The sequence below is a fragment of the Mercenaria mercenaria genome, chromosome 13 (assembly GCF_021730395.1).
Source record: "Mercenaria mercenaria strain notata chromosome 13, MADL_Memer_1, whole genome shotgun sequence".
Lineage (NCBI taxonomy): Eukaryota > Metazoa > Mollusca > Bivalvia > Venerida > Veneridae > Mercenaria > Mercenaria mercenaria.
In genome coordinates, this window is record NC_069373.1 from 11,136,896 (window position 1) to 11,164,745 (window position 27,850).

The window sequence follows — 27,850 nt, forward strand, 5'->3', positions numbered from 1 at the left end:
AGTATCTTCATGAGTTACGGAGATATACCCATTTTAATTTGAAATAAAGGGAGGTAACTTGACATAAAATCAGTCCATAGTTATCTACCCTCATTGGCTCAGTCCAACTAATGACAATAATGAAATTTCAAATAAGTCCTATTAGTACTTACTGATATAAATCCATTTTGATTACAATCAGGGGAGGTAATCAGATATAAAATAACTCTGGAACCTACAAATGGATCTGATTTGTCATGGAATCCAAGATTTATTGTTGTTGAAGATATTTTGGAAGTTTGTATCAAATAAAACCATAAATGAAGTCTCTATATGGCTGCAAAAGCCAAAATAGCCAATTTTTGACCTATAAGGGGACATAACTCTGGAACCCATGAAGGAATCTGGCCAGTTCAAGAAAGGAACCAAGATCTTGTGGTGATAAAAGTTTTGTGCAAGTTTGGTTTAAATCAAATCATAAACGAAGCTGCTATTGTGCAGACAAGGTCAAAATAGCTAATTTTGGCCTTTTCAGGGGCCATAACTCTGGAATCCATCATGGGATCTGGCCGGTTCAAGAAAGGAAACGAGATCTTATGGTGACACAAGTTTTGTGCAAGTTTGATTAAATTCAAATCATAAATGAAGCTGCTACTGTGCAGACAAGGTTAAAATAGCTAATTTTGGCCCTTTCAGGGACCATCACTCTGGAACCCATAATGGAATCTGGCCAGTTCAAGAAAGGAACCAAGATCATATGGTGATACAAGTCGTGTGCAAGTTTGATTAAAATGAAGCTGCTATTGTGCAGACAAGGTCAAAATAGCTAATTCTGGCAATTTCAGGGACCATAACTCTGGAACCCATAATGGAATCTGACCAGTTCAAGAAAGGAACCGAGATCTTATGGTGATACAAGTTTTGTGCCAGTTTGGTAAAAATCAAATTATAAATAAAGCTGCAATTGTGCAGACAAGGTCAAAATAGCTAATTTTGGCCCTTTCAGAGGCCATAACTCTGGAACCTGTAATGGGATCTGGCCAGTTCAAGAAAAGAACCGAGATCTTATGGTGATACAAGTTGTGTGCAAATTTGGTTAAAATAAAATCATAAATGAAACCACTATCGTGCAGTTAAGAAATTGTTGACGCACGGACGCACGAGACGGACGGACGGACGGACTGACGACGGACGACGGACGAAGGGTGATCACAAAAGCTCACCTTGTCACTAAGTGACAGGTGAGCTAAAAATATCTTCTTATTTTGGAGATACCTCTAACCGATTTTACCATCTTCTGTGGTGGCATTTATTTGCTCCTTTGCACTCAACTTCAATATTTATTACAGGATCGAAACTGTAGTTCCCTTTCTTCAACAGACTCGCACCATATAACCTTTAACCTTTAGCCTGCTAAATTTCCAAAATGGACTGGTCTATCATTCAATTTGGGCAGTACCATTTATTATTCAAAGGGGTCTTCAATGAAAATTTACTAACTGAATAGAGAACAGTACAGACTATGATCAGACTGCATGGATGTGCAAGCTGATCTTGGTCTGCACTGGTCGCAAAGGCAGAATCACTTGCCGCCAGCAGGCTAATGTTAACTTGAATCAAGAACTATCGCTGTCAAGAACACTTCACAAATCTTCTTGCGCAGCCTTTAATATTTTGCAAATAGTTTCGAAATTACTAAAAGTATAATTCATTATTTCATTAGGAACAAATAAAACAATTTCTTGCCGTTCCGAAGAGTGATTACTGGCCATATTTTCTTATTGAAAGCTAAGATTTTCATTCCGGTTCCTCAAATGGTATTCACTTATGAAATAATTCAAAGCACAATTTTGGGAAAATAAAAGCAATATTACCATTTAGCTGTAATATGACCGCCGCAAATAATCCCCAAAATAAGTGTTATATGTTTTTGTTTCTCAAATACTTGTATACTGTGTTGTAAGACAATTTTTACCTCGCAAAAATCAGTTTCCAATGCTACCAATTACGTATTACAAAGGTCTGGGCCAACTATGAATAACTGTTACCACTTTGATTTAATTTTTATGAAGAAAGATGAAACAAATCAGGTCTGTGACGATGATTTTGACATTTTGTCGCTATGGTTCTTGCAGGCGATACACTGTCTTCTTTTGTGGTTTGTGTGAATTACCACAACGACCAACAGTTCTCGACGCAACATACAAACACCTGTAATCATCTATTTCTTTTTTTTTTAAATTAACAAAGTTCCGGTATTTACTGCAGTTTTGACCTTTAAGTCGTTATCGTTCTTGCACACCATTTCGTCATTCATAGCTCACCAGAGCACAAAATCAAGAAGATCCTTAGGTAACTCTCTACCGGCTTCGTTCAAAGTATTCTGATTCGCCAAAAAGCATGGCCGTCAGAGAACATTGTCACTTTCCCCGATATGTATAATTATTACGGATCATCAAACAAAAACATTGCCATCAGAAGGTTTGGCCACATTCCCTATATATACATAATGGACTATTTTGAAATATTCTTGTCAGAATTTTCTTCTTAAGTGACCCAATATCCAGATTTTTCAGATTATTTTGATTTCTCAAAATACATGGCCGCAAAAGGATGTGGTCACTTTTTCCTATAGTGCATATAGAGGAAACTTCAAAAAAAAAAAACTTCTTCTCAGAACCTCTTGATGATTGTACTCAAATATTCTTCGGGTGATCCTTTACCAAGAGTATTCGGATTACTAAAATTCATGTTGGATATTTTAAAAACTGTTGGTCCATTTTGAAATAATTTCATGGAATTTTTTTTTAGATGACCTCTTAACAAAAATGCTCAAAATATTTTAATTTGTCTATTACACGGCTACCACAGCTAAAAAGAAAAAAAATATGTTCAATATCATCCTCTGTATCACTGATATTTTTTAACTAATTTCACATAAATGTTTCTTTGGAAAACCCCTACTAAATCTTCCCCTCTAATCTTCAGGCCAATTTTCAAAGTTTTCAAGTAGAAGCATATAGGGTCACCATGACCTCTAAATGCTAATGCATCTTGTAATCACGCCAAGTTCTCGACAGGAAGAAAATAAGTGTTATAACCATAGTTAATTGGAGATTGAACACGGTTTAATAGCCAGTCGTGGATCTGACCTGTGACGATATGGTTCTTGAACGAAATAGTGGTAACTTGTCTCAATGCATTTCGTACTTACACGCACGCACGTACGCACGCACGCAAACACGCAGGGACAGAAATAACATATGATGTGCCCTTTCATAATAAAGGTATGAGCATTATACGACAATACGTCTTTTACAGTGTTTTATTATGATATTCTATAACAGGGTATAAACACCAGGATACAGAATGAATTTAACCAACAAGTGCAGCGTCGCCGCCATCTGTGAAATATAAAATTATATATATAGAATTCAGAAATCACAATTACAAAATTGATCCTAACTACACATTTCAAGGACTATTTGCGCTGAAATAACCAAGAAATTAGACATAACGTATAACACAGCTACAGATTTTCAAACAAAACTGTTATGAACTTACTTAATACAACACCGCAAACTTTAATGTTGAGACAAACGTAAATTTGAAATATTTTGCTCAATTAAATAATTAATGCCAAACCAGTGCAAGTTAAGGCCGCTGTGCAGTTCTTGTTCTCGTCTGGTTCTCCCTCACAATACTTTCCGCCGTGCTGGGGTTTAGGGTTAGAGCAAGTTCGGAGCCTAGTTTGGGTCCCCGCGCCACATGTCACAGAACAAGGGTACCAGGCACGCCACGTGGACCAACCTCCATCCACTAAATCATAATTACAAACTTCACGTTCAAGCAGACATCCGTTTCCAATTTCTTATGTATGTAGTGCAATGTTTTTCCAGAAAACTGAATATTTTAAATGTAACTTTTTATTTCAATTCGAGAATATCCTTTTTTAGAAATGACGACATCCATGCAATTTCATATTCACTGAGCCAATCTGTACCAGATCAAAGTTATTTTTTATAAACTGTAAAAGACTATTCATGCAAATAATGTGTAACGTTTGTTAACGTGTTAAGTAAAATTACGTGTCCATATTTTGATATAAATTTTCTGAAAACTAAAATCAATGTACCTGGACAGTCTGTAGCGACCGAACATGTCTTATTCTCTACACCCAGTCCGTCACAAGGTTTGCCCGTGCCGCGTGTTGGGGGATTCGTGCAACTTCTCGACCTTGTAATAGTTCCCGTGCCGCACGTGATTGAACAACTACTCCAGTTCCCCCACACAGTCCAGCCACCATCGACTATATTATTACAGACGTTTAATCAGTTTCTTCCGTCAATATTCAAACGTTAATTTTAAATATCATTTTTTAGAATTTTTAAGCAAATCGGTATGTTTTATCGTACTAATTTTTAATTTTCACAAAATTTAATGACCTTATATTTTAACTGTCGAAATCACAGTATTCCAAAATATTGCTGCAAATAGTCTCAAAGGGACTAGCACATATTTAGATCTAGTATTATATTTGTTTTAAATATATATTAACGAAAGTGTTATAGTATACACTTACTGAATGGACGCCCGTCAATAGACAAAACTAATGACTGAGGTCCGGAGGAAAAAGGCCAAATAGTTCTGAGTACTGATTGGTAAGTGTTTTATTACACGTCATCAGAAATACATTTTCAAAAGTTTGTTTTAATATAGACTGGTGTTATATCAGGTGATTTATACAAGGGGCAATGTTAGGCCTATAATAAGTAAAATCAGAAGTCAATAAGTGAAAAATATTGAGAATAACAAATTTATTTACGTTATATAGCATCTCTCTCAATATAACTATAAGAGTTTGCATAATCTGTCATTTCTATGTTACCACTGTATTACTTTGTTTTATTTAAACAAAACTAAATCCAGCATGAGGTGCTTTAACTCCTGATTAATAATGTAATTGTTCATAAAAATTATATCACATAGCAACTATTAAAGCCTTGTTGTGTTATACAATCAGATATTCTGTTATCTAGCAACAGTTAACTACAATAAGTAAAAACTCGATTATTTGATTTTGTTGACAGTCGATGGCCTGTAATGTCATGTAAGTTATTTATAGTCAACAAAATCAAATTATCGAGTGTTGACTATTATTTTAACTTAATTTTGTACGCATAATGTTATTGGTAACTTTAATGATCATACTAGTTAGGCCATTTTGCCATATTCGGTAGGATCATCCATTTTGATACGCACCTGGACATGCTGGATCGTCGGATGTTTTGCAGGTACTAGTTTCCTCAAATTCGCCAACACAGTAGTCTCCGCCGTGCAGAGGTTTTGGATTTGAGCATGTGCGTAATCTACTTTTAGTACCGGTACCGCATGAGACAGAGCACGGACTCCATGGAAACCAGTTCGTCCAGTTTCCATTCACTGTATTATAAACAAATGAAAATGGTTAAAATAAACTATAAGCGTCAACAGACACTTTTAATGCTTGCAGACCGGCTTAAGAAATGACAGATACGTGCTATTGCGTGTCAATATACACTTTTAGTGCTTGCAGACCGGATTACCTGCTACTGAGTGTCAACAGACGCTTTTAATGCTTGCACACCGGCTTAAGAAATGGCAGATACGTGCTATTGCTTGTCAATATACACTTTCAGTGCTTGTAGACCGGATCACGAGCTACTGAGTGTCAACAGACACTTTTAATGATTGCAGACCGGCTTAAGAAATGACATGTACGTGTTATTGAGTATCAACATACACTTTTAGTGCTTGCAGACCGGAGTATATGCTATTGGTATGACGGTATTAAAACCATTTCTTCTTTGAGTCATATTAAATTGTCAAAGTCTACAGTGTTTTATTTTACTTTTCCTTTCTTTCACTTGTTGCCAGACCATGTTCCTTGTATAAAATAATCCAAATCCTATTGAAAGCACAGAAAAAAAACAATATGTCGACCATAATGCAAGAGCACCGGCTAACTTCGAATGACATCACTATTGTAAACAATGTATTCTTCCGCAAACTTCCCCAGCATCCTCAGCTGTCACTAAGCAACATCACAAAACTACATATAACCATCTTCCATATTTCTTGCATACCAGACGGGGATTTCCGGTATTTTTACCGGTGCTGGAAAAATCCATCTTACACCCCGGGGTGTAAGATGACTCCCGTGCTTTAAATGACGTATTACGAACTTTCATATATGAAGAAGATTTATGTAGTTATTTATATTTTATTTCGAAAAACGGAATAAAATCCAATACCTTGACAGTTCCTCTTTGTTCCTGATAGTATATTTCTCGATTCAAAACACGTTATTTTATCAAAAATTCATAACGTTACGCTGGAACTGATAAAATAAAACCGGAACTAAACATTGTTATTTGTCTTTGAAACGCCATGACGTCTTTCCTGTTTACGGACGTTGATTTCCCGCGCTTTGTTAAAATACGCTACTATAAGAAATAGTTCTAAAAAGAAAGCCGTTCGACTGAATTTATTTTTATTATTATATTTTGATATCGGTATGCAAGAAAAAGATTCTGTCACTGGTTATAGGTGCAGCTGGGAATATCCGGCTCTCGGGTAACTGTTTAGGCGGTAACTCGGTAGGAACCTCGTTACCGCCTAAACAGTTACTCTCGAGGCCGGAAATTCCCATCTGCACCTATAACCAGTGAAAGAATCTTATAATCTGACCTCTTCTAAAATACTCTAGAAGGATATTATTACTGATTAAATTGAAAAATAAAAGCAATACCTAGCATGAAAATGCCTTTTTTACCCCAAAAGAAGTTTGAACTATATAGTGTCAGGGACTACATTCCGTGGACCACGGAGGAATACCGGCGCATTACTACCGTCATACCTATTGAGTGTCAACAGACACTTTTAATACTTGCAGACCGGACTTAAAAATTAAAGATAGTGCTATTGAGTGTCAGCAGTCACTTTTAATACTTGCATACCAGGTTTAGAATGTATAGGTGCTTGCTTCTGAGCGTCAACATACACTTTTAATGCTTTTTCAGACCAGATTTAGAAATAATAGATACGTACTATTGAGTGCAAACATACTATAGCCCATCAATAACGAGATTATCACCAAAGGTGTACATGTTCATTATTTAACTAGTAAATATCTGTATTTACTTTACTTTTACCGTCAAAAATGTGCATAATTATACGAGGGGTGAAAAAGAAAAAAGTCTTAGTGCTTCTTTATTGATATGCACTTAGACCTCTTTCGCATTCACCCCTCAATATGACAAAATAAAAAAGCTCAGTCTGGTAAAACATTGTTGTAGTAATAACTCAAATATTTGTTATGAGTTCGAGTCCTCATTTCGAATGTTTTATACGATTAAATATTATATGTTTTCCTATCCGTTAGAAATATCATGTTCTTCCCAAATTTCAAATATACACATTCCCTATGTTTGTTTTAAAATTTTCAGTCAGATTTGTAAAGATTAGATTATCGTTGGTGGATTAATCTAATACATGTATTAGTATCGGCACAGAAAAACAATCCTGAATTACTAAATTCAGTTTTAGACAAACAATGCAACGTCTTAATCAGTGTTACATGTTTCAGTGCCAGTTTTTTCTGCTTGCGAAGTAATCTTGAAGTGATAAACTATGTTTTCTTGATAAATATTTTACCTGGGCAGGGGTCTTTGTTACACTCTCGTGGTTCGATGTCCTTACCGTCGCACGGTTTGCCGTTGTAGTAAGGTGGCGGGTTAGCGCAGCGCCGGAGTCGAACTTGGTACCCTAAGTCACATGACTTGTCACACTGTGACCACTCCTCCCATTCCGTCCAACCTCCATCAACTTAATTCAAAAATAGTAAAATAGTAAAAATAGTGATAATAAAATAACAATAGAATGCACAGTTCAATCTATTACCTAGTTTACTATTGATGTGTTCGTTTTTTCTTGACATCAATGTAACATTTATAACTACTTGCCTCTTGGTCGACCGTAAAGTAAATTGTGAGAAAAATGTACCCTTTATAGGTTGTCTTACTTGGACAAAATGTTGGATTTGTACAGTTTTCCGTCTGTGAACTTATTCCTTCGCAGTCTTTACCGCCATGTGCAGGTGTTGGATTCACGCATTTTCTCAACCTAGTTCTTGTACCTTGTTCGCAAGTCGATGAGCAGTCTGACCATTTTTCCCAGGATGCCCAGTTACCGTCGACTATATTGACAATAAATGATTGTTTTACTAAATGGTTGCATTCTCACTTGATACGGTGCTAGTTCGTAATCCAAAACATTGGACTGAACAAAGAAGTTTACTTAATTTTCATGACCTAAAAAATAATACCTCTACCAGCTCGTATCATAACAAATGTGGCTTTTTAATTCGAACCCGTAACTAATTACAATAAGATTTAGTGCACGCTGCAGTATGTATGCAATTACTTTCCGAAGAAGGGCTACTTTCATCTAAGAAAATTGGGGGGAAAACCTGAAGACATGTATGCATAGACTTGCATAGATTATTACTACCTGGACAAAATGACGAACACAGTCCACTCACATACTCTCGGCCATCACAAGTACCATTGTTAGCTGTTGAGAGCGTGCAGTTCCGGAACCGGAAATGAACAGACGTGCCGCAGGTGGCGCTGCATTCTCCCCATTCTCCCCAAGAATTCCAGGTGCCATCTGGCGTAACAACAAAGTTAAAAACATGAGATAAAAGTGGTATGTCTTATAAAAGTACTATAGCAAAAATGTCGATGCCGTCAACATAAACTGACATGACCTTCAATATATACTGACATGTGGAATAAGTAGGAGTTTTGGAAGCGTACCTTTTTACCCATTAAATTGGGTTATATTTGTTTTATAACGAAAATTTTCTTTTTCTAAATGACTTAAAGGGTAATATGCAACATTCTGCAACATTTCTTATCAGAAAGAACCAGATGAAACATTAACACTGACGAAAAAAGTATCAAACTCGGACTACAAACAAAAATGTTATAATCATTTGAATACCACATATGTTATGAAACGGCAGCCATTTTTGGCACAGTGACATCATCATTCTTTCCTAATATGGGCATTACCATATATGGTAAAACTGTGAATAACAACTAAGATAATCATATTTTGTGGGCGGTAATATAATATGAACTTTAGTGTGTTTGTGTAAAAGTGTAAGCCTTAACTCTAAGCTCCATGTTTTTAACTGAATTTTACATTTTTCTGCCACGAATACCATATTTGGTAATGCCTATATAAGGAAAGAACGATGACGTCACTGTACCCAAAATGGCTGCCGTTTCATTAAATTGGTAACATTTAAATTGTCATATCTTTTTTGTTATTAGTCCGATTTTCACAAATTTTTTGCCAGTTGGTATTTTTCATTAAACTCTTTCTAAATACATACATTGTCAAATGTTGAATATTCGCCTTTAACTCTCTGATAGCGTTCTCAAAATTAAAATGAAGGCTGAAAATTACACAGGACGGACTAACGGGTGGACGAAGGGTTAGCCGAAAGTACAACCGGATGACTTACCCGTAGTATAATCATAAAAACAACTTTACCTTTACAGTCAACGAAATCGCAAGATTCTTTTTCATTCTCGTCACCTGTACAGTTTTGACCTCCGAAAGCTGGTGCAGGATTCGTGCAATTTCGTGATCTGAAAAAAAAAATCACACGTCGCTGCTTTCGTTACACGAAAGATGCTGCATAATTATATAATCAGTTTGCTCTCTGAAATTATGTCTTAACTCTCTTGCTCAGTTACTCGCTAACCGCTATCACTGTACGGCCTTCTCCCAAATTTATTCAAGTGAAGATGTCTGGTCCTTTAAGGGGACGCTAGAGTTAAAAGTAGAGAAAAAAGAACTTCAAATCTTCTCATTTTTGGGTCGTAATTTTATATATAAAAAGAATAAGTGCACGTTATGTTTCGTGTGTCCGTGTGACATGAAATTGATTCTTGCTCTTCCAAAGGTTGGTTAATTATGTATATATGTATAGTTCTTCCACCGAATTACTTATTTCTGCTCCGTAAATAAATAAGCCTACCACTGTAAAAAGCAAACAGATTTGCACAGCACGGGCGACTTGGAGCAATCAAAACATTTAAAAGATGATTTCATGTCAATAATCATTATTGTTCAAGAATTCAGGGAACAAAATTACAATGAAAACAGATGTTAACGGTTAGCCTAATATATTGAGAGAAAAAAATCAAACAACACTAAATCTTAGAAAGAAGGGGCTGTTTTACATGAAAATTGAACAGCTGATATGTACACTGAATTCCGAAAAAGGGCTGCATAAAGAAGCCACACTTTCGTATAGTTCAAGGCCTTTAAAACTCACCATTTTCAAAGAACTGTTTTCGTTTTGATGCATTTGCAATAATGTCCCAGTGCAGAAATTTCACATAAGTATGTTGAATGTAGTCTTCGGCAATTATTTATTTTTATTTCTTTACAAAAGGCATTCATTTTAGGGGCAACTTTTTGAGAATATTCTAAGTATCCGGTCGAACGGGACAGTACAGTAGAAAATGCAATGGAAGATTGTTGGTAAACATATTGTTTGTTCACCAACTATTTCTGTATTTTCATGATATACTCTTAAACTCCTTAATTTCGCTTTAACCACTGGCTTATGAGATAATTTGAGAAATCATATTTATTCAATTATTGTTTTGTTGTTTGTTTGTTTTGTTTTTACCTATTTATTTATTTAAATTCTGTTTATTAATTAATTTATTTATTTATTTATTTATTTATTTATTTATTTATTTTCTGCTCCGGTGTTTTGAGAAGGTCCCTCTTAATGTATCATTCTTTTACATTTATGCAAAAAAGTTCTGACAGAACTAGTATGTATAACCCCTATACCCTAATTACGTTCGTGCTTTTATTTTTTATATGAATTATCAAACCAGATTTATTTACCTTATTTATGAAATTACAGACAAACCTTTCACTCGTGAGCACCAGATTATTTTTTTTTATTTGTGGTGAAGCTACTAAATTAGACTGGCATCAGTCGTTAGAGTCCTTTGAAATAAACATCTACCTTATTACAGATTATTTTTATCTCAACAGACTTTGTAAGTCTACTACTATATGTACGCTTTCGTAATAAAGGAGGAGAAATATTGCCTTTGTTAAATGCAAGGTCACATAAACATTATTTAGTTTTCCTAACTTCTTGTACCTTTCTTTTATCCTGTTAAAGCCGCAGGTACTGCTGCATTCTCCAAAGTCAGACCAATTAGTCCACCCACCATCAACTAAAATTTGTAAATAATTGTTCTACTTATAAATGTTCTACTTAGAATTACCTGTAATATGTTACAACAAAACCTTATTTCAGTGTAGAAAATTAAGGTTTCCAATACGCTCATCTCTCTTTAAAAGTTCAGAAGGTTTCTGTGACCGCTCTATTACTATATTACTTCGGTGATGATCCATGCATAATTTTACCTAATAACTTCTTCAATTGAATAATATTAATCTATTTATTTTACCAAACAATAATTTTCTTTAAACTTTAGGACAACCTACCTGGACATTCTTTATCGAAACATTTAGAGAAACCTTGCCCTGTGCCCACACAATCAGATCCGTTATATGCCGGGGCTGGGTTGTCACAGTGTCTGGTCCGAAAGGTAACACCATATCCACATGTTGTGGTACAACCTCTCCACTCTTCCCAGCTCCCCCAGTCACCATCAACTGAAATTTGGTGAAATACTTCTTATTTATAGGGAACAGCCACACCATTTACTTTACCATTTGCCGGAAACAAAAACAATAGTGGGGGAAATGTTATTTATAGGAAACAAACTCTCCATCATCTTTGTTTTTCGCAGTTAACTTGAAATGTTTTGTAATTTTGTTATTCGTAAGGAAACATTTCTCTATTTTAATTCTTCTTTCGTCGTCAGCTGATATTAGGTTGGTGGTGTTATTCAAAGGAAACGCCAATGTACCATCTTCCACGTTGTTTGTCAACTGAATTGAAGTAGATTTTGTTATTCATCGCCAACAATCCTCGTACAACTTTCGTCGACAACTGAAATGAGGTAGTTTGATCTTCTAGAAAATAGCCTGTCCCCTGACTTACCTATTTCCAGTCGACGTAATTGAGGTATGTTTTGTAATCCATAGGAAAATCCATAGGAATTACTCTGTTCAACACTCTTTGTCTACTAAAAAGAGGTATTTTATGCTATTCATAGAAACAAACTTTTCCATCTTTAAAATTCTTTACCGAGTATTTTCTAAGCAATATTTTGTAAAAAAAATACCTCGCCTTGCTAATACTCACAGCTTTATAGGTAGACAAAATATACTTGGACAATTAGAACTACATATTGCTAGTAAAGTTCTTTACCCGGACAAACCGTAAAAATTCTAATAAGCATGGAATATTTTCATTGCAAGCCAACCTCTTTACCTGGACAATGTGAAATCTGTACTACCAATAATACTCTATACCTGGACAATGTGGCAGTTCGCATGACCTTGTGTCGTAATCAGTGCCAGTGCAATTAGTACCATTCCCCGAGGGCTCAGGAGAATCGCAGATCCTGGATCTCACGTGATATCCATGACCACATGAGACAGAACATGTGGACCATTCCATCCAAGAGTTCCAGCCTCCATCAACTAAATTTAAGAAAATGTGGTGCAAAAAAAAACCTTTACTCCTTTACTATCATATCTAGTTAAAGATTCGTAATATTTACAGGGAAAGTTGAGCAGAAAGTTGTAAACATGAAAAAGGAAGAGAATGAAATAACTCAAATATTAAAACCGTCACGTACTCAGAAACTGTAATCTTTAACGTATGTATCTGTAGAAAAACACAAGGTATCTGAATCTTCCATTATTCTTTATAAATGCTGCGACAAACCAATTTGTTTAATAACTTTTTTTGGGGGGGGGGGGGTAACGTTGCAACGACAAAATTTAAGACGTATGGCAACTCTCCAGCTCTGATGGTGGAGGAAGACCCCAGGTTCGCCTATTTGCATTATTGCACCGACCTTTCGTAAGCCAGCCAGTTAGCTTCCTCACATGTAGAACCTAACGCCCCTTGTGAGGCTCGAATCCACATCGGTGAGGGGCAAGTGATTTGAAAACACTCAGCCACGGAAGTCCCTTTGTTTAATTAGGAGAACAAAAGACTTTCAGTCAAGATATTACGGGTCCAAGTCCCATAACCGAAGACAACATGTTCGAAACCATTTGTCCTCCACGGCAAACTTGTGGTGAACTGCGGACATTCAGCTGAGTTCGAGTTAACAGCCCAACAATACAAACAAAACAAACATACCATCTTGACTGTTAGCTGCACTCCAAATGCTATAAAGCACTACCAGCAGATACATCTTGTGTCCAAACATGTTTGGGTCGACTGGAAAATGTATTCGAAAATTATGAAGGTTAAGAACTTTACTGATTTTTTTACATATTGCTTGAGGACTCTGACCCACTTGATTTTAAACAAGTTCTGCTTATATTTGGTTTACCTACGAACAACTTTCGTAAAAGCTAGTCAGAGGCCCGTTTGTTATGATCAACATAACTGAGACTGAAAGATCTGTGAAGTACATAATGCTGGTATACCATCGAGCAGTTACACAAAATAGAATAGAAGATACTCTTTGGGTTTATACATTGCAATAGCTGGTTCTCAGCTTGCTTATTCAGTTGAGGCGATTTTATTGTTTTATCAAAATCGGCTAATTATTGAGAAATAAACTTATTCTTGTTATTCTGCCTTTAAAATCAAGTAGATCTCGCTTTGTTTCGTCCCCTCTGATTTGCCAAAGGTTGATTTAGTTTAAATCTGTTGGTCTTAATGTATTGGATTTTGATTGGTTTATTTCTGTAATTCCAGTTTAAATCTAGTCAGGTATTTTTTCTTTGATTAGATCACGTCAAAAAATTAAGTATTCTGAAGGACTTGTTACACCAAACAAGAAGTGAGTTATGATGTCCAAAATATAGTTCCATGTAATTGATGAAATATTGTATCATGAGGCATATATTAGGATGCGGCAATTATATTTTGGCTTAGTTGTATTGCTTATTGTATTGAGAAAAGATCTAGACCACTTTCATTGTAAATTTACCGGTTTTAGTTTTAGTTTAAACAATATTTTATTTTTGAAGCAACATACACATAACATGTACAAAAAATTTTTACATGTCAAATACATGGATTGGAAAACAAGCTGATAGCTTATGTAAATTCCTTTCCAAAGGTTTTAGTTTTATTCATTGGGAAAATGTCTGCATATGCGTAACTGTTAAACAGCAAATTTCATTAGAGCATTTTCAGGTGTTGTTTTTAAGAACAGATTACGTTTCTTATATGTAAATATTTTTATTTTTGGTAAGATATATAGAAAACTTGTTTATTTTACATGTTAAGATCGAAATATATTTCACTCTTGAACACTAAAATTGTCCGATTGCACTCGTGGATGTACCACCCATGAATATATTGCATATGACGTTCACTGGATGAAATATATCTAACACTGAAACAAACAAACAAACAAAATTCCTCTAACATTTAACATTAGGCTCAGCTTCTACCAGAAAGAACAACTGCGACGTCGTCTTAGAAACGTTCTCTCGGACTACATGCGGATGTCGCGTTAAGCTGAGTAATCAAGAATTTAGAAAGTTTAAGTGGAAAAAATTAAAGTTTTTTTTTTTCAGAAATCCTTACCAATAACTTTGCACTGCTTTTTTTCACCTATACTGAGATGTAAAAATCCGATAAAGTCATGTCGAGATTTTTAAGAGTTCTGTTAAGGAAACATTATCAGTAAAATCCTGACCTATATCATTGCCATATCAATTGGTCACACGCGTGGATAAGAACGTCTGTATATGGCCAGGAGCTATTGTTTGGTTCTCTAAATACAAAGCATACTCTGTCTTGAATTCCTTCTTGCGCAAAACAAAATCTACGATTAATAATCATTCTTGAGCCATATAAAAAGTGTTGTATGATCGCTTGGAATCTTAATAATGTCCTACAATATCTTGAGATATTTTGGTTCTATGACATAAATTGTGTTATTTGTTTCACCGATAGTTGGGATCATGATAACTTCGAGAACAAATTATTTTCAAAATATCGACAGTGTATATTTCAAAAAATTCTGGCCTCTACTGGCTCAAATTTTCAGTGGAAAATACCGCATTGTTTCTGAAAAAAAAATTGAATGTTTAAGTTTAAAACTTACCAACATATATTTTTTGATCTGTAAAAATTATGATAAAACTTCATATTTAGATGAATTCTACGAAAACACTTGTCATGAAATATGTGAGTTAAACATTAAATATGTCAGTCAAACATTAGATAGGTTCGCTATACTTTCAAAATAGTATAAGCATTTCTGACACAATTTTATTTCATTCATTTTAATGCCTTTTTGTGCAACCTTCATTGAGCTCGATTATAACAATGAGAACATAGAAAAGCACAGCATCTTATCGGTTACGACGCCTGCCAGAAGGACTTTCAAATATTATAGCAATAGGTCTATACATTTTAGACTAATAACTATGTATTCATATTACTCGATGGTATCATTATCGTTGTTATATGTCTTTCTCTGTGTTGTACAGTCTTCATTTTCGAACTTTCATCTTGGCTAATCACTCGTTCAGTTGTAGTACCCAGATGTCAAGGTAAAGTGTTAAGCAACTAACAAGAGGAAACAAATTATATACACCCTTTTCTCCCTTTCTTAACGTTGGTTTACTAATACAGAATCGTTCCGAGTTTATGTGAACGGGATATTACGGTGATACGTATCCGAGTATGTGTGAACGGGGTTCTATAACGTTTATATGTTGCTTCTGTTGTTGTTGTTGTTGTTATAAGTCGCACCGGCATATTTAGATCAGATGGTGCTTTTCTAGCTAATGGGTGGAGAGTAATCTCATCCGGACATCACTTCAAGTACAGACGGACTAGTTGGGTATTAATTATGAAAGTAGTGCAAAAGCTAATACAAGCACAAAACTTTCAAGAAATAATCACCAGCCCGAGGGGAAGCAAATTCAAATGTATAAATCTTTTCTCAATATGACAGACAATTCAAATTGTCGAATTAAAATTATTCCAAAATTATCATACAAATAAAATAAAGCCTTCAAATTACACATATTTTGATGACTTTAACTCACTTATATGATAGTTTTGGTCTATTTTCAGGTAGCCATTGCTGTATTAATTAAAACTATCAAGAAAATAATTTATTTGGTTACACAGACTATTCATATAAAGACGGTCACCATTTTCTCAATGACTACCTTAGATTCATAATTAATATGAAATTTAGTAATAATAGAAATCACCTGATATTGATTTAAACATGTTACAGAGCATTTAACAGTTCATTTTTATCAAAATGACCACCTGAAATAGATTACATGTGCAAATATTGATGAGGTACAATTGTTCAAATATATTAATCATTATAAAACAAATCGAATGATATTTAGTTAGATAAGTTACATTTCAAGAGATAGAAGGACTTGGTTATTTAGATAAATCTAATCAAGATGCCGTCATTTTTAAAATGGCCACCTGAAATAAGTATGGATAAGAGATAGCTGTCAAAATATTCATTGCCACAATAGACGTCATCTGATTTTTGTGGAAATCAATTCCAATGAAAACTACATTAACAATATGTGTCAAGAGCTAATTCTCTTGTTTTAATCAGGATGGTGCCATTTTCAAAACCCAGTCCTTAAAAGACGTTTGAATAAAATAATTTAAATGCTTCTTTTACATTACTTTCAATTACTTTCAATTTTCATTTAGAGGGTATTGAATGTAGCGAGTATTTATTTGTATCAGGATAGCTGCCTATTAGATGTTACACATACAGTGTATAGGAGTAAAATAATGGAAGATATAATAAATCTGCCATTTTCATTTAAAAGTGAACTAAAAAAAACGTCATTGTACGTCATAACTTACACTCACGTGACTGTATTATATTTGTAGAAGCTTAGTCGTGACATTTGAATCGCCAAGATCGTTTACGACTGACACCATTGTTAAATTTTGTCAATGTTTAAAAACTTACTTCTCAGAAATGAACAATGACATGTAAATAATCTACCCGGGAATTGAAAGATACATGCGATGGGTGTTGTTGGTATGGAACAGAATTAGGGCAAAAACTGCATTGTGCTTTCGTACATCCAATCTTGTGATTTACATATATGCATTTGTGATTCTGACGTTCACATACTTCCTTCTGACATCCCATTTTGCATTGTTACATGACCATTTGTCCATCTTATGTTTGCGTGTTTCTTTCTGACATTCATACATGCTAAAGTCTGAGAAATGATATGTGCTTACTTCATTTTTCTAAGATATTCCTGTTGCTTTCGGACATGCTGTAATCTGACATACCACATTCATCGTTTATCTTATTTACTAGTGGACTGGTTACGTGCATCGTGCTTTCTTGGAAGCTTCAATGGTGTATGCTTATTGATGAAAAGAACATAAGTGGTTCCTTAAATGTTTAAATGCGCTTACATATAAATTTAGCTGAGGGTTATGATGCGTTGTGACAACATATATTGATACATTCTCAAATTCTTGTTCAAGTTGAGATAACCCCCTTGTACTAAAATACGGAAACACACGAACTGTACCGAGAGTGTTAAGGCTACACGTCCGGTAACCGGACAAACACTTAATCTAAGTGAAATAAGCATATTTTTTTTCGAAACACTACCTTTCATATTGTGTAGTCAGCAGATATTTATAGCGCGCTTTAAATAGCCTACACAACAAAATTATGTCAATATGAACTCAGGAATTGAATTAATTGTCTCCCCACATACGCACCCAGCAAAGATCGGACGGGTGTATATATACCGGTATATATATTTGATATGTAATGTAGCGCTATATCTGCATCAGTAGTATTTATAATTATTGAAGTGCTTTAAGCAGTTAAACTTTAAAGCAAAAATCCAGGAGAACCACCCCTCATTACCATACACAGATATATCAGCAGGAATAAGAATTAATCAGTAGCTCATTGTCTAAATTTCGGTGACTATATATAATGGACCTTGACATATTTTGGTAAATTATTTAAAAATCTTTTAATTTCGTGCGTAAAAAAAGCATGGTTTTGTTCAAAACGACTATTTCATTGGGAAATGAAAGAGTAGATTGATAAAAGAACTTGTTTGTCAGTGAGATTTAATTTCGTTGATTGATGCAACCATTATCAAAGGTCATTCCACACATACACCGAACGGTTTTTTGTTGTTTTTTTTTTTGTTTCGGATTTCACTGCTTGGATATTATTAATAAAAGGACACCGAAGTAGACGGCGGAGAATGAAATTGATATTACAACCCACAAACGAGAATACCGCCTGGAAGATTCAGCGTTGTTTTGTATAAAGACAATATAACGGTAAAACCGATGGATGTTCCCCAAAGTATGATTATTGCATATTATGTCTGTTTGTTTGTTTTGGGTTTAACGTTTTTCAACAGTATTTCAGTCATGTAACGGCGGGCAGTTAACCTAACCAGTGTTCCTGGATTCTGTACCAGTACAAACCTGTCCTCCGCAAGTAACTGCCAACTTCCCCACATGAATTATCAGAGGTGGAGGACTAATGATTTCAGACTCAATGTCGTTTATCAAATAGTCACGGAGAACATACGCCCCGCCCGAGGATCGAACTCGCGACCCCGCGATCCGTAGACCAATATTAAAAGTGCAAAAGAGGAATTCACCGACTAAGTAAATACCTCGTTTTAGTAGTGAAGCTTCCAAAGAATTTTCTTGGAACTCCAGTAAGCATTTGTTGAGTGAAACTTCCCTTCCCATGAAGTTTCGCTGAATATCAGCCTGGGGTTGGTGAGGAAATCTCTGGACAAGGATGGCTCTTTATTTTATGTAACTAATGAAATACTGTATTCTATCAGTTAAATATTTTCATATCTCATCGCTCACACTGTGAAAATATGAAATCTATATTTTCACACTGTGAGAGATATGAGCTCCGCCCCCTCATACATTGTGTATGAATTTTAAATTATTTGCTTAAAACAGGATGAAAATTATAGTCGCACTTTGTTCTTTAGTGTGTATAATACGGTTCTGTACCGCTTTAACCACTGACATCCTCAGCCAGGAACTGCCCGTCGTCAAGTGTTTCGACCCTTTAATCCCAGGACACTCTCTAGGCGGCGGGTCCGTAGTGTTGATCAGGCACTACGTGTCAGTGGTTGGCTTCCAGCTCTTCTCCTCTCTCTTGAGCCACAGCCAGCTGGATGCCCTTTCAGCAGCGAGACTAAGCCTTCCAATGACTTTCTTCCTCTCTCCTCCTGTGATGCCCATGGCGCTTAACATTCTCCACAAGGACTGTGCTGGGAAGCCTCTTGACCCAATTTCAACAGGGAAGAGCCATGTCTTCCAACCTCGCCCTTTGCACTGCTCTTGGAGCTCTGTGTACTTGGCCCGCTTACGCTCATAAGACTCTTCACAGCGAGTTTCCCAAGGAACTGTCAGCTCTATCATCGCCAGGCGTTTGTCTTTCCTGGACCAGATAACAATGTCTGGTCTCAAGTTGGTCTGTACGATGTCAGGGAAGATCAGTTTTCTTCTGAGGTCAACTGCCATTTCCCACTTGTCTGATTCATCAATGAGGGATGTTGTTGCTGCTTTCTTCTTTGGTGCAGTCTGGCCTTCCTTGACAAATTGTATTATCTGTGGGCTTTGCTTTTCCCTCTTCTTGGTTCTCTCACGTTCCAAGGTGTCTGCGAGTTCTCCAAGTACGCAGTCATGTCTCCACCTGTATCTGCCTTGGGTTAACGATGTGGAGCAGGCTGAAAGCACATGCTCCATGGTTCCTACCTTGTCGCGCAATGGACAAATTGGGTTGTCTTGTAGTCCCCATCGGTGTAAGTTGGAAGGTGATGGTAGCAGGTCATAAACAGATCTTAGCAAGAAGCTAAGTCTGACTGGTTCGCAGCGCCAGATTTCTGCCCATGTCAGTTTTCTATCTGTGGTACACCACTTTGTCCAAGCACCCTGGGCACCCATTGAAACTGCTCTTGTCCTCCTTTCTTCCTCCTCTGCCAAGCGTACTTCATTCTGTATCATCTGCCTCTTTGTGGTACTGTCAGCTGAGCCCCATCTCTGGCTTTTGATGATACCGAGCACTTGACGACTAACAGCAGTAGTCCCAACTATATCTTTGTGCTGGAGTCTACTTTCGGCTTGGCTAACTGCCTGGCTTGCAGACCATTTCCGTCCAGTCCGAGTTTCAGTTCCAGTTTTTCGGACTAAGTCATCCTTTGACTCTTTAAAAGTGACCACCAGTCTTGTTTTTGCAACCTTGAACTCCTCCACCAATGATGAGAGTGGGAGCTGAAGCTGATTAGTTCTGCTGTAGAGACCAATGTTGCTGAAGCTGGGTGGGACCCCAAACCATCGACGTAAGTATCTGCTGACCGTTCTTTCCAAGCCTTCTACTGTTGATGTTGCTATTCCGTAAAGCATTAAGGGCCACATCAATCTGGGTAGGAGCCCATGTTGGAAAAGCCATGCCTTAAACTTCCCAGGCAGGCCAGTCTGGTCGATCTGTTTCAACCCTTCATGTAACTAGATTTTAATGCGCTGTATGCTGTTGGCATCCTTTAAGCTCGCATCATATCATTTTCCGAGGCACTTGATCGGACTGTCTACAATAGATGGAATGTCCTCTCCTTGAACCTGGAGGTTGAACTTCTTTGTGGTCTGCCCCTTTCTAATGACCTGACTTCTTGATTTCTTTGCCTTGAATTTCATTCTTGCCCATGTGGCAGCCTCATCCAGTGCTGACAGTACCCATCTCGCCTGTATATGAGTCTTTGTTGACACCGTCAAGTCGTCCATGAAACCTCTGTTTGCTAGTAGGTACATCCCAGATGCAGTTTTAGGACCTCGGGTTTCCCTCTTGGCTGCGTTGCTGATGAGGTTCATTCCCATTACAAACAAGACGACGGAGATGGTACAACCTGTGACGATGCCTTTCTCTATCTTTTGCCAAGATGTCATTCTGTTGCCCACTGCAAAGCGCAGCTGTATGCCATTGAAGTACCCCTTGATAATATATTTCTCGATTCAAATTATTTTACTTAAAGAGAATTACATACCGTTATGCAGCAAAATATAAAACAAAATGGAACTTTATGTTGCATGCGTCTTTATAACGTCACAGCACGTCTGACGTCATGTCTGTTTACGCGCGTCTGTTTCCCGCGCAGAGATTAAAACAGTTGCAAAATGCATTTCTCAACGTAATTGAGCATAAAATAAAAAGAAAATTTGTTTGTTTTTCGTGAATATGGAATATATCTCACCTCGAAGTGAGAAAATTTTCACATTTTCACTCGCGCTACGCGCTCGTGAAAATATTTGAAATTTTCTCACTTCTCATTGAGATATATAGATATACCATATTCACTCAAAACAAAAAAATATCCTCTATATAGTTTACTAATGTTGAATAATCAAAAGGCAATAATTCTGTGTAAAATCATCCGATCGATACATGAAGACAACACGCATATCTAGCTTCCAATGAAGTTTCATTGGATTCCAGCCAGTGGTTGCTGACGAATACTTCGGATATGAAATGGTACTAAATAGCATAGGCTACTAATGTTGAATAATCAAAGGACAATAACTCAGTGAAAAAATCATCCGACCAGAGCTTGAAGAAAAAGGGCGCATTTCCTCTTGGAAGTGAAGCATCCTATGAAGACTCGCTGAATTCCAGCCTGTGGTTGCTGAGAAATGTCCCGAACAAGAATTGCAGGACAGACGGACAGACGAAGTGGTAGATATATGCTTTCCCATTCGGGAAGCATAATATACTATCTTGTGTAAAAAAATTACTGTTTTACATTTTCGACCCGACTTTGGTAATAGAGCTAGAATTTAAATTCGTGCATGTTTTCGATTCAGTTTCGGTTTACCATTCGTATCCGTTTCGGCGTATATGTGAAATGCAAATGGCCCATTCATAATAATGCATTCTAATTTCCGGTTCCGGTTCTGAGTATATGTGAAATGGCCTTAAAGGTGAGTTCCTCAAGAATGTTTATGATCTGAGTCTGAGTCATTTTAAAAACATGACCAAATGTGTGTGCGTGTGTGCGTGTGTGCGTGTTTTGGGATGGGCTGAAGAATTACATGGTAAAAGTACAGACTAATCATTGGCAATATTTAAAGTACTAAAACAGATTTACATGTATAGAGTGAAATGTATGTAGACATAAAAATCGCATTAAACGAGTAAATTTCAGTCGGCAAAATTACATATATAGCCCATTTATCATCAAGATACATCAGTTTCGAAAATCAGCTAATCGAGGCAATATACAATATATTTATATGTTTATATAATGTGATCTAAACTCACAAACTTGTTGGTGCTGTTTTTAACAACATTTTTTGTCTAAAAACATCTGACAAGAATATCTTAAAATTGTTTGATAAGATTATAGTAGGAAATATGTTAAGGCTACGTAGAATCCGTTTATGTAAAAATCAAAAGTTCACTTGGTCATTACCAGATGTTTCATCTTTATGATCATTTTCCGTAGAACTGAATAAAATAAATACATTTTTTTTCAGCAAACCAACAAAAATCATGTTTTAAAACTAAAACGAAACCAAAAAAAATTTTTTTTAAAAATGTGCCGCCAGCTGGGTTTGAACTTACGACTAAAAGGTTACTCGACCAACGCTGTATCACCCCCAGTACCGAAACTTTTTCAAGTTCAATAATCTTATATAGCATAATTAACATTTAAAAGGTAGATTTTCAAAATGGATAGTAAACGTAGCCGCCTGTCAAAAATTCGATGAATGTTATAGCTTTTTAATGCTATTTTTAGAAACGAATGGTATCTCAACTGCATGACTTAATGATGCAATAAATAACATGCGTGCATGTTTGATGATACACAGGTCTTTTCGAACTTGATTACCGGACGCCTAGACAAATCAAACAGGTTAGGTCCGGTCACCGGACACATAGCCAGAGCGCGCAGTGTCGTATTTTTTTTCCGTGGTTTAGCGGAAGCTTCCGAGCACAAAGATAAAAGCGCCCTCTGGTATCATGATGAGAGATTGTACATTATGGTAAACTCATTATCCTTAGTGCTATGCTGCATTCTGCATTCGGAGATTCTGTGTGCTAGCATGTCTTAAACTTTGTTAGCTGTTCATGCGTACGAGTAAGCACATTCAACCAGCCCAGGAGCCACTTCTGTCCATATCATCAGCAAATAGACAACATAAACTGTCTAGGTTAACCACAAGCTAATACACCGAGTGATGCATGTCAAATTGCAGCATGACCGAAAGCAAAATAATGTCATAGACTAATGAAGAAGTAACTATGTTATTGAAATGAAACAATTAAGCATGTATGAATGTCAGAAAGGAGCACGTAAATTTAAGATGCACAAATGGTCATGTAACAATGCAAAATGGGATGCCAGAAGGAAGCATGTGAACATGAGAATCACAAATGCATGTATGTAAATCGCAAGATTGGATGTACGAAAGCAAAATGCAGTTTTTGCCCTAAGTCTGTTCCATAGTTGGCCAACGGATATTTGACCATATCATTTTTGATTGAAAAAAAAAAATGGCAGAGAATGAATTATAGGTCGCCGTGAAATGCAACACTGCCGACTTAAATACCTTGATTCAATTAATATTATGGTAAATGGGCGCTTGATTTATTTTTGGGTCCTGGACTATCTATTGATGATTTTTTATCATATATATAGAATCATTATTGCCGAATGCCTTTGGTTTGAAAGAAATGTGCAGACATATAACAATGCCATATCCTTTTATATCCTTCAAAACCTTTGAATGCGTAGACCTACTATTATAATTAAATCTATAGTCAAGATAGCCTGGTTCCCGGCGTGTAATAATAGTAATCCAGACTATAGTCAAGACTGAAATCACTTTTTTTTGACATTGATAAACAGGGAGCACAGAGTTGTCCTGCATTTAAGAAGTATTTCACTTATCGTATCTGTATGTTGTTTTACATTATGAGTAAAACTGTTTAAGAAATAATATATCTCATCCAGTGATTTGTCGTTGAATAAATCATTGTTTAGAGTTCAGATGCGAAGGAATTATATCACGAGGGCGCAGCCCCAGTGATATAATAATACGCATCTGAACGACAAACAATGATTTATTCAATAGCAGATCACTGAATGAGATATATTATTTCGATTCTAACACGTTACTAAGGATTTTTAAGTACACTCCTGATGAATTCATTAAATATTTGCCCGTTTTCCATCGGTTTCTTTTCCAGCGCGCCGCCATGCCGTATGACGCCATGACGTAATAATTGTGATGTCAGAACAGTGATTTGTTGTATAATAATTCACTGTTTTCTGCCTTCTTTGTTTAATAGTAATAGAAAGTCTTTTGCACATATATTATTAAACATCAATGCACCATTGGCGTGTTTCAACAAATGTCACAGGCATGCACATACGTATGTATGATAAACGCATCATGTTTCCAAAAAATAAAATGACCTCGCAACCTCCCATATATCAATTGTTAACCCTTAGCCTGCTGAATTTCTAAAATGGACTGTTCCATCATTCAATTTGGGCAATACCATTTATTACTCCAAGGGGTGTTCACTGAATATTTACTGATCAGGATGTGCAGGCTGATCTTGGTCTGCACTGGTCGCAAAGGCAGAATCACTTGCCGTCAGCAGGCTAAACGTTAAATTATTTTGGCATACATTGTACATTGACTGCTTGCTATAATATTTCTGAAAGGTAATTACTAGACTTAATGTTTTAAACACAGTTTCATACTGAGGTTAATTACTGTATATGTAACAGTTTCAATAAATGAATTGTTTATTTTGTACTTATTTACCTATTTATAAGACAAATATTAACATTTTAGAAATAACTCAAAATTGACAACAATGATATCACAACCAATAAAGAATAAACAACCAGTCTCCTCTGTTTACAGAGCCACAGTATTCGTGATATAATGCTTTACTAAAAAGTAATGCTTCACTACCCATCTTGTACCTGTTTGTGTATGCTGTCTTATATGCACAAATGTGTACTATGTAGTGTTTATTTACCTCAGAAATTACAGCAGCAACATTGATTTTGTTTGGGTTTAACGTTACACAGGGGCAATTAGTATAGGTTATAGATCATTTATTGAACTTCTAATGCAATTAAGTTTGCCGAAACGGAGCGTAGCGTAGTGAAGGCAAAACTTAATGCATTTAGAAGTTCAATAAGTGATCTATAACCGGCTTATAGTGTAACGCCCCATTTCAGGTCAAAACTGCAAAAAGCTCTCTCTGAAGTAAACTAACCACGCCTTCTGTTAATTCATTGGCTAGTCTTATCTTCACTCATGGTGGAGAAGTACATGTTTACTACAACTTTATACAAGGTCATTTTAGTGCCAACCTTTAGCAAAACAGCGGTTGATCCAGTGCTGATTTTAATTCAGTTTATATCATAAATACATCAGTCTTATCGAGTATTTTGTGGAACACGATCTTTCTTATTCAATGGAAATATAATATGCAGGTTTAACTCGTAATGATGTAACAGTACAAGTCAAGCAACTACATGCATAAATAAAACAAGACAAAGTAGAATTTAAGTGCACCCTGGTTTATTTTTAGACCAGTAGAGGTAGTGAAAGATACAGAAAGGTCAAACTTGATTTATGAAAGTACAGCTTGCCTTAAAATATTTGAGCCGCGCCAGACGTCTGGTCAGGATCTATATGCTGTTCGCTTTCAAAGCCTATTGTAATTAGAGAAACTGTTAATAAGCGAACAGCATGGATCCTGACCACACTGTGCGGATGCGCAGGCTGGTCTGGATCCATGCTGGTCGCAAACCAACTATGTTGGTTTTCACATAGCACAGCTCATTTATCTACTTGGTCCGTTTATTAGATCTACATAGACACATTGCTTGTATGCAGTCCCTGCTTTGGTAATTGCTCCGCCTCCTAGAATGTGGGAAATCCATAATAGGCGGAACAGTGAATACTCATTAATTTTGAACTACTTCATGAATAAGTGGATCAGATTCATCAGTTATGAAACAATATGAAAATAAGTTGGTTACTTTTTTGAAAATCCCTCGCTTGTCATTGGATAAAAACGATGGTTGAACTATAATAGTTCATATGGCGATGATGGAGGAAGACCTAAATTGCCCCTCCATGCATTATTTCATCACGAGTAGGCACCAGGGTAGAACCAGCTGGATGACTGACTCAGCAACTCATAAAACGGTTTGACTGAGGCGGAAGAAAATTTCCAAAAGTAACGATTAGGCATCCATCCCCAAGTCGCTCCCTACCGCTTTTTTCTACATGTCCATACTAAACCTATATCTACTGAACAGTTCTACTTCTCCAGTATTCTTTTAGTCTTCCTTTCCACTACTTTTAAAATGTTATATATAAGCAAAAACAACTCCATCACACAGTCTTATATTGTCCAGTTATCTTGTTAGATCGCCATATCTTATACATGTACTAATATTAAGTATGCAGTGGAGAGAATTTCTATAAGCTTAAGATTTCAGTTCAATCCACTTGTCTATACTATGTGTAAAACTGTTTAACTGTCATTTGCTATGAGAAACTATACAGAAAAATAAATATGTTAACCGATATTTTCAGTAAAAAGTGAGGGATGTTGCACACTTCATAACATCTCATGAACAGACTCAGTCAAACCGACTCTGCTATTATGTTGCTTGGTTGCGTTCCATGATTCCAAAGGAGCATTTCATTGATTTCATTGGTTAACATACGTTTTTATTTCAACTTTGTAATGATGAAGAAAATGACTGTGATGGTGATTTGTAATGCCTTTATACATTAGCCAGGAAGAGTGACATTATCATGAGATATGTAACTGAAAAGCTTGATAATTTATGTTTGATTCTTAGATACCCTCAGTTTCTCTATTGGCTGAAAGTCGAAAATATTCAGACTTCGCACGTATTGTACCATATCTACCGTTAATTATCAATATGTTCACTTTGTCGAAAGCAGAAAGCATGAACAACTGCTAAACTGTGCTATCTTTTACAGTCATCATTGTTTAACTGTAGTTTCCTGACATCAGATAATTTAGTGTTGCGAAAGAAATTTATAACGGTCGTGCGTGCATGTTTTGTTCAGTAAACATGGTGGTTTATTCAAATTAAAACCATACACGTGCCATAGTTAGTGTGTTTTCAATGTTGCTAGTTCTCCAGCTTGGAAATTTTGAGGGGCGACTGTAATGTACGTAACATTTAAGAGCACCTTTACCAACTAAAAGTCAAAATTATACAAGTCAGCTTGCTTTGGTATCTACAATAAACGGAAATGATTGGCACACCAAATAGAATAACGTCTGACTTAAACAAAATCCTTGGTTTTCTTCGTAGGAACGTCATCACCAGAAATGAGAAGATCAATCAACTTGTCTATAATTTAAGACTCTTGAAAGACCGCAGTTGGAACACTCTATCTATCTGGTCTCCTTACACTAAGTATATAATATTAAAAAAAAAATGAAAAAGTCCAATTAACGTAGAGCCGTAATATTATTCTTATCAGGACAGTGTTACCTCTTTGAGAAACTAACATGGGACACAGACTTAGAAGAAAGATGATCTGACACAAGACTCGTTACTTTTTACAAAATTGTTA

The 27,850-nt window shown here is 36.1% G+C and overlaps 2 protein-coding genes across 2 annotated transcripts; both read right to left on the reverse strand.

Moving 5' to 3' along the window:
* Positions 1-3,288: 3,288 nt before the first annotated feature.
* LOC123529249 (coadhesin-like) lies at positions 3,289-14,874 on the reverse strand. Its single transcript, XM_045309488.2, has 13 exons — positions 14,759-14,874; positions 13,352-13,432; positions 12,511-12,681; positions 11,575-11,745; positions 11,225-11,300; positions 9,583-9,680; positions 8,530-8,688; positions 8,042-8,215; positions 7,675-7,845; positions 5,242-5,421; positions 4,115-4,288; positions 3,625-3,798; positions 3,289-3,383 (listed from the first exon to the last, which is right to left on the reverse strand). The coding sequence occupies exons 2-13, from the start codon at positions 13,419-13,421 to the stop codon at positions 3,355-3,357; spliced, it is 1,647 nt and encodes a 548-aa protein (XP_045165423.2). The 5' UTR covers positions 13,422-13,432; positions 14,759-14,874; the 3' UTR covers positions 3,289-3,354.
* A 4,441-nt stretch (positions 14,875-19,315) lies between these two features.
* On the reverse strand, positions 19,316-20,605 carry LOC123530520 (uncharacterized). Its single transcript, XM_045311295.2, has one exon. The coding sequence runs from the start codon at positions 20,603-20,605 to the stop codon at positions 19,316-19,318; it is 1,290 nt and encodes a 429-aa protein (XP_045167230.2).
* Positions 20,606-27,850: the final 7,245 nt, after the last annotated feature.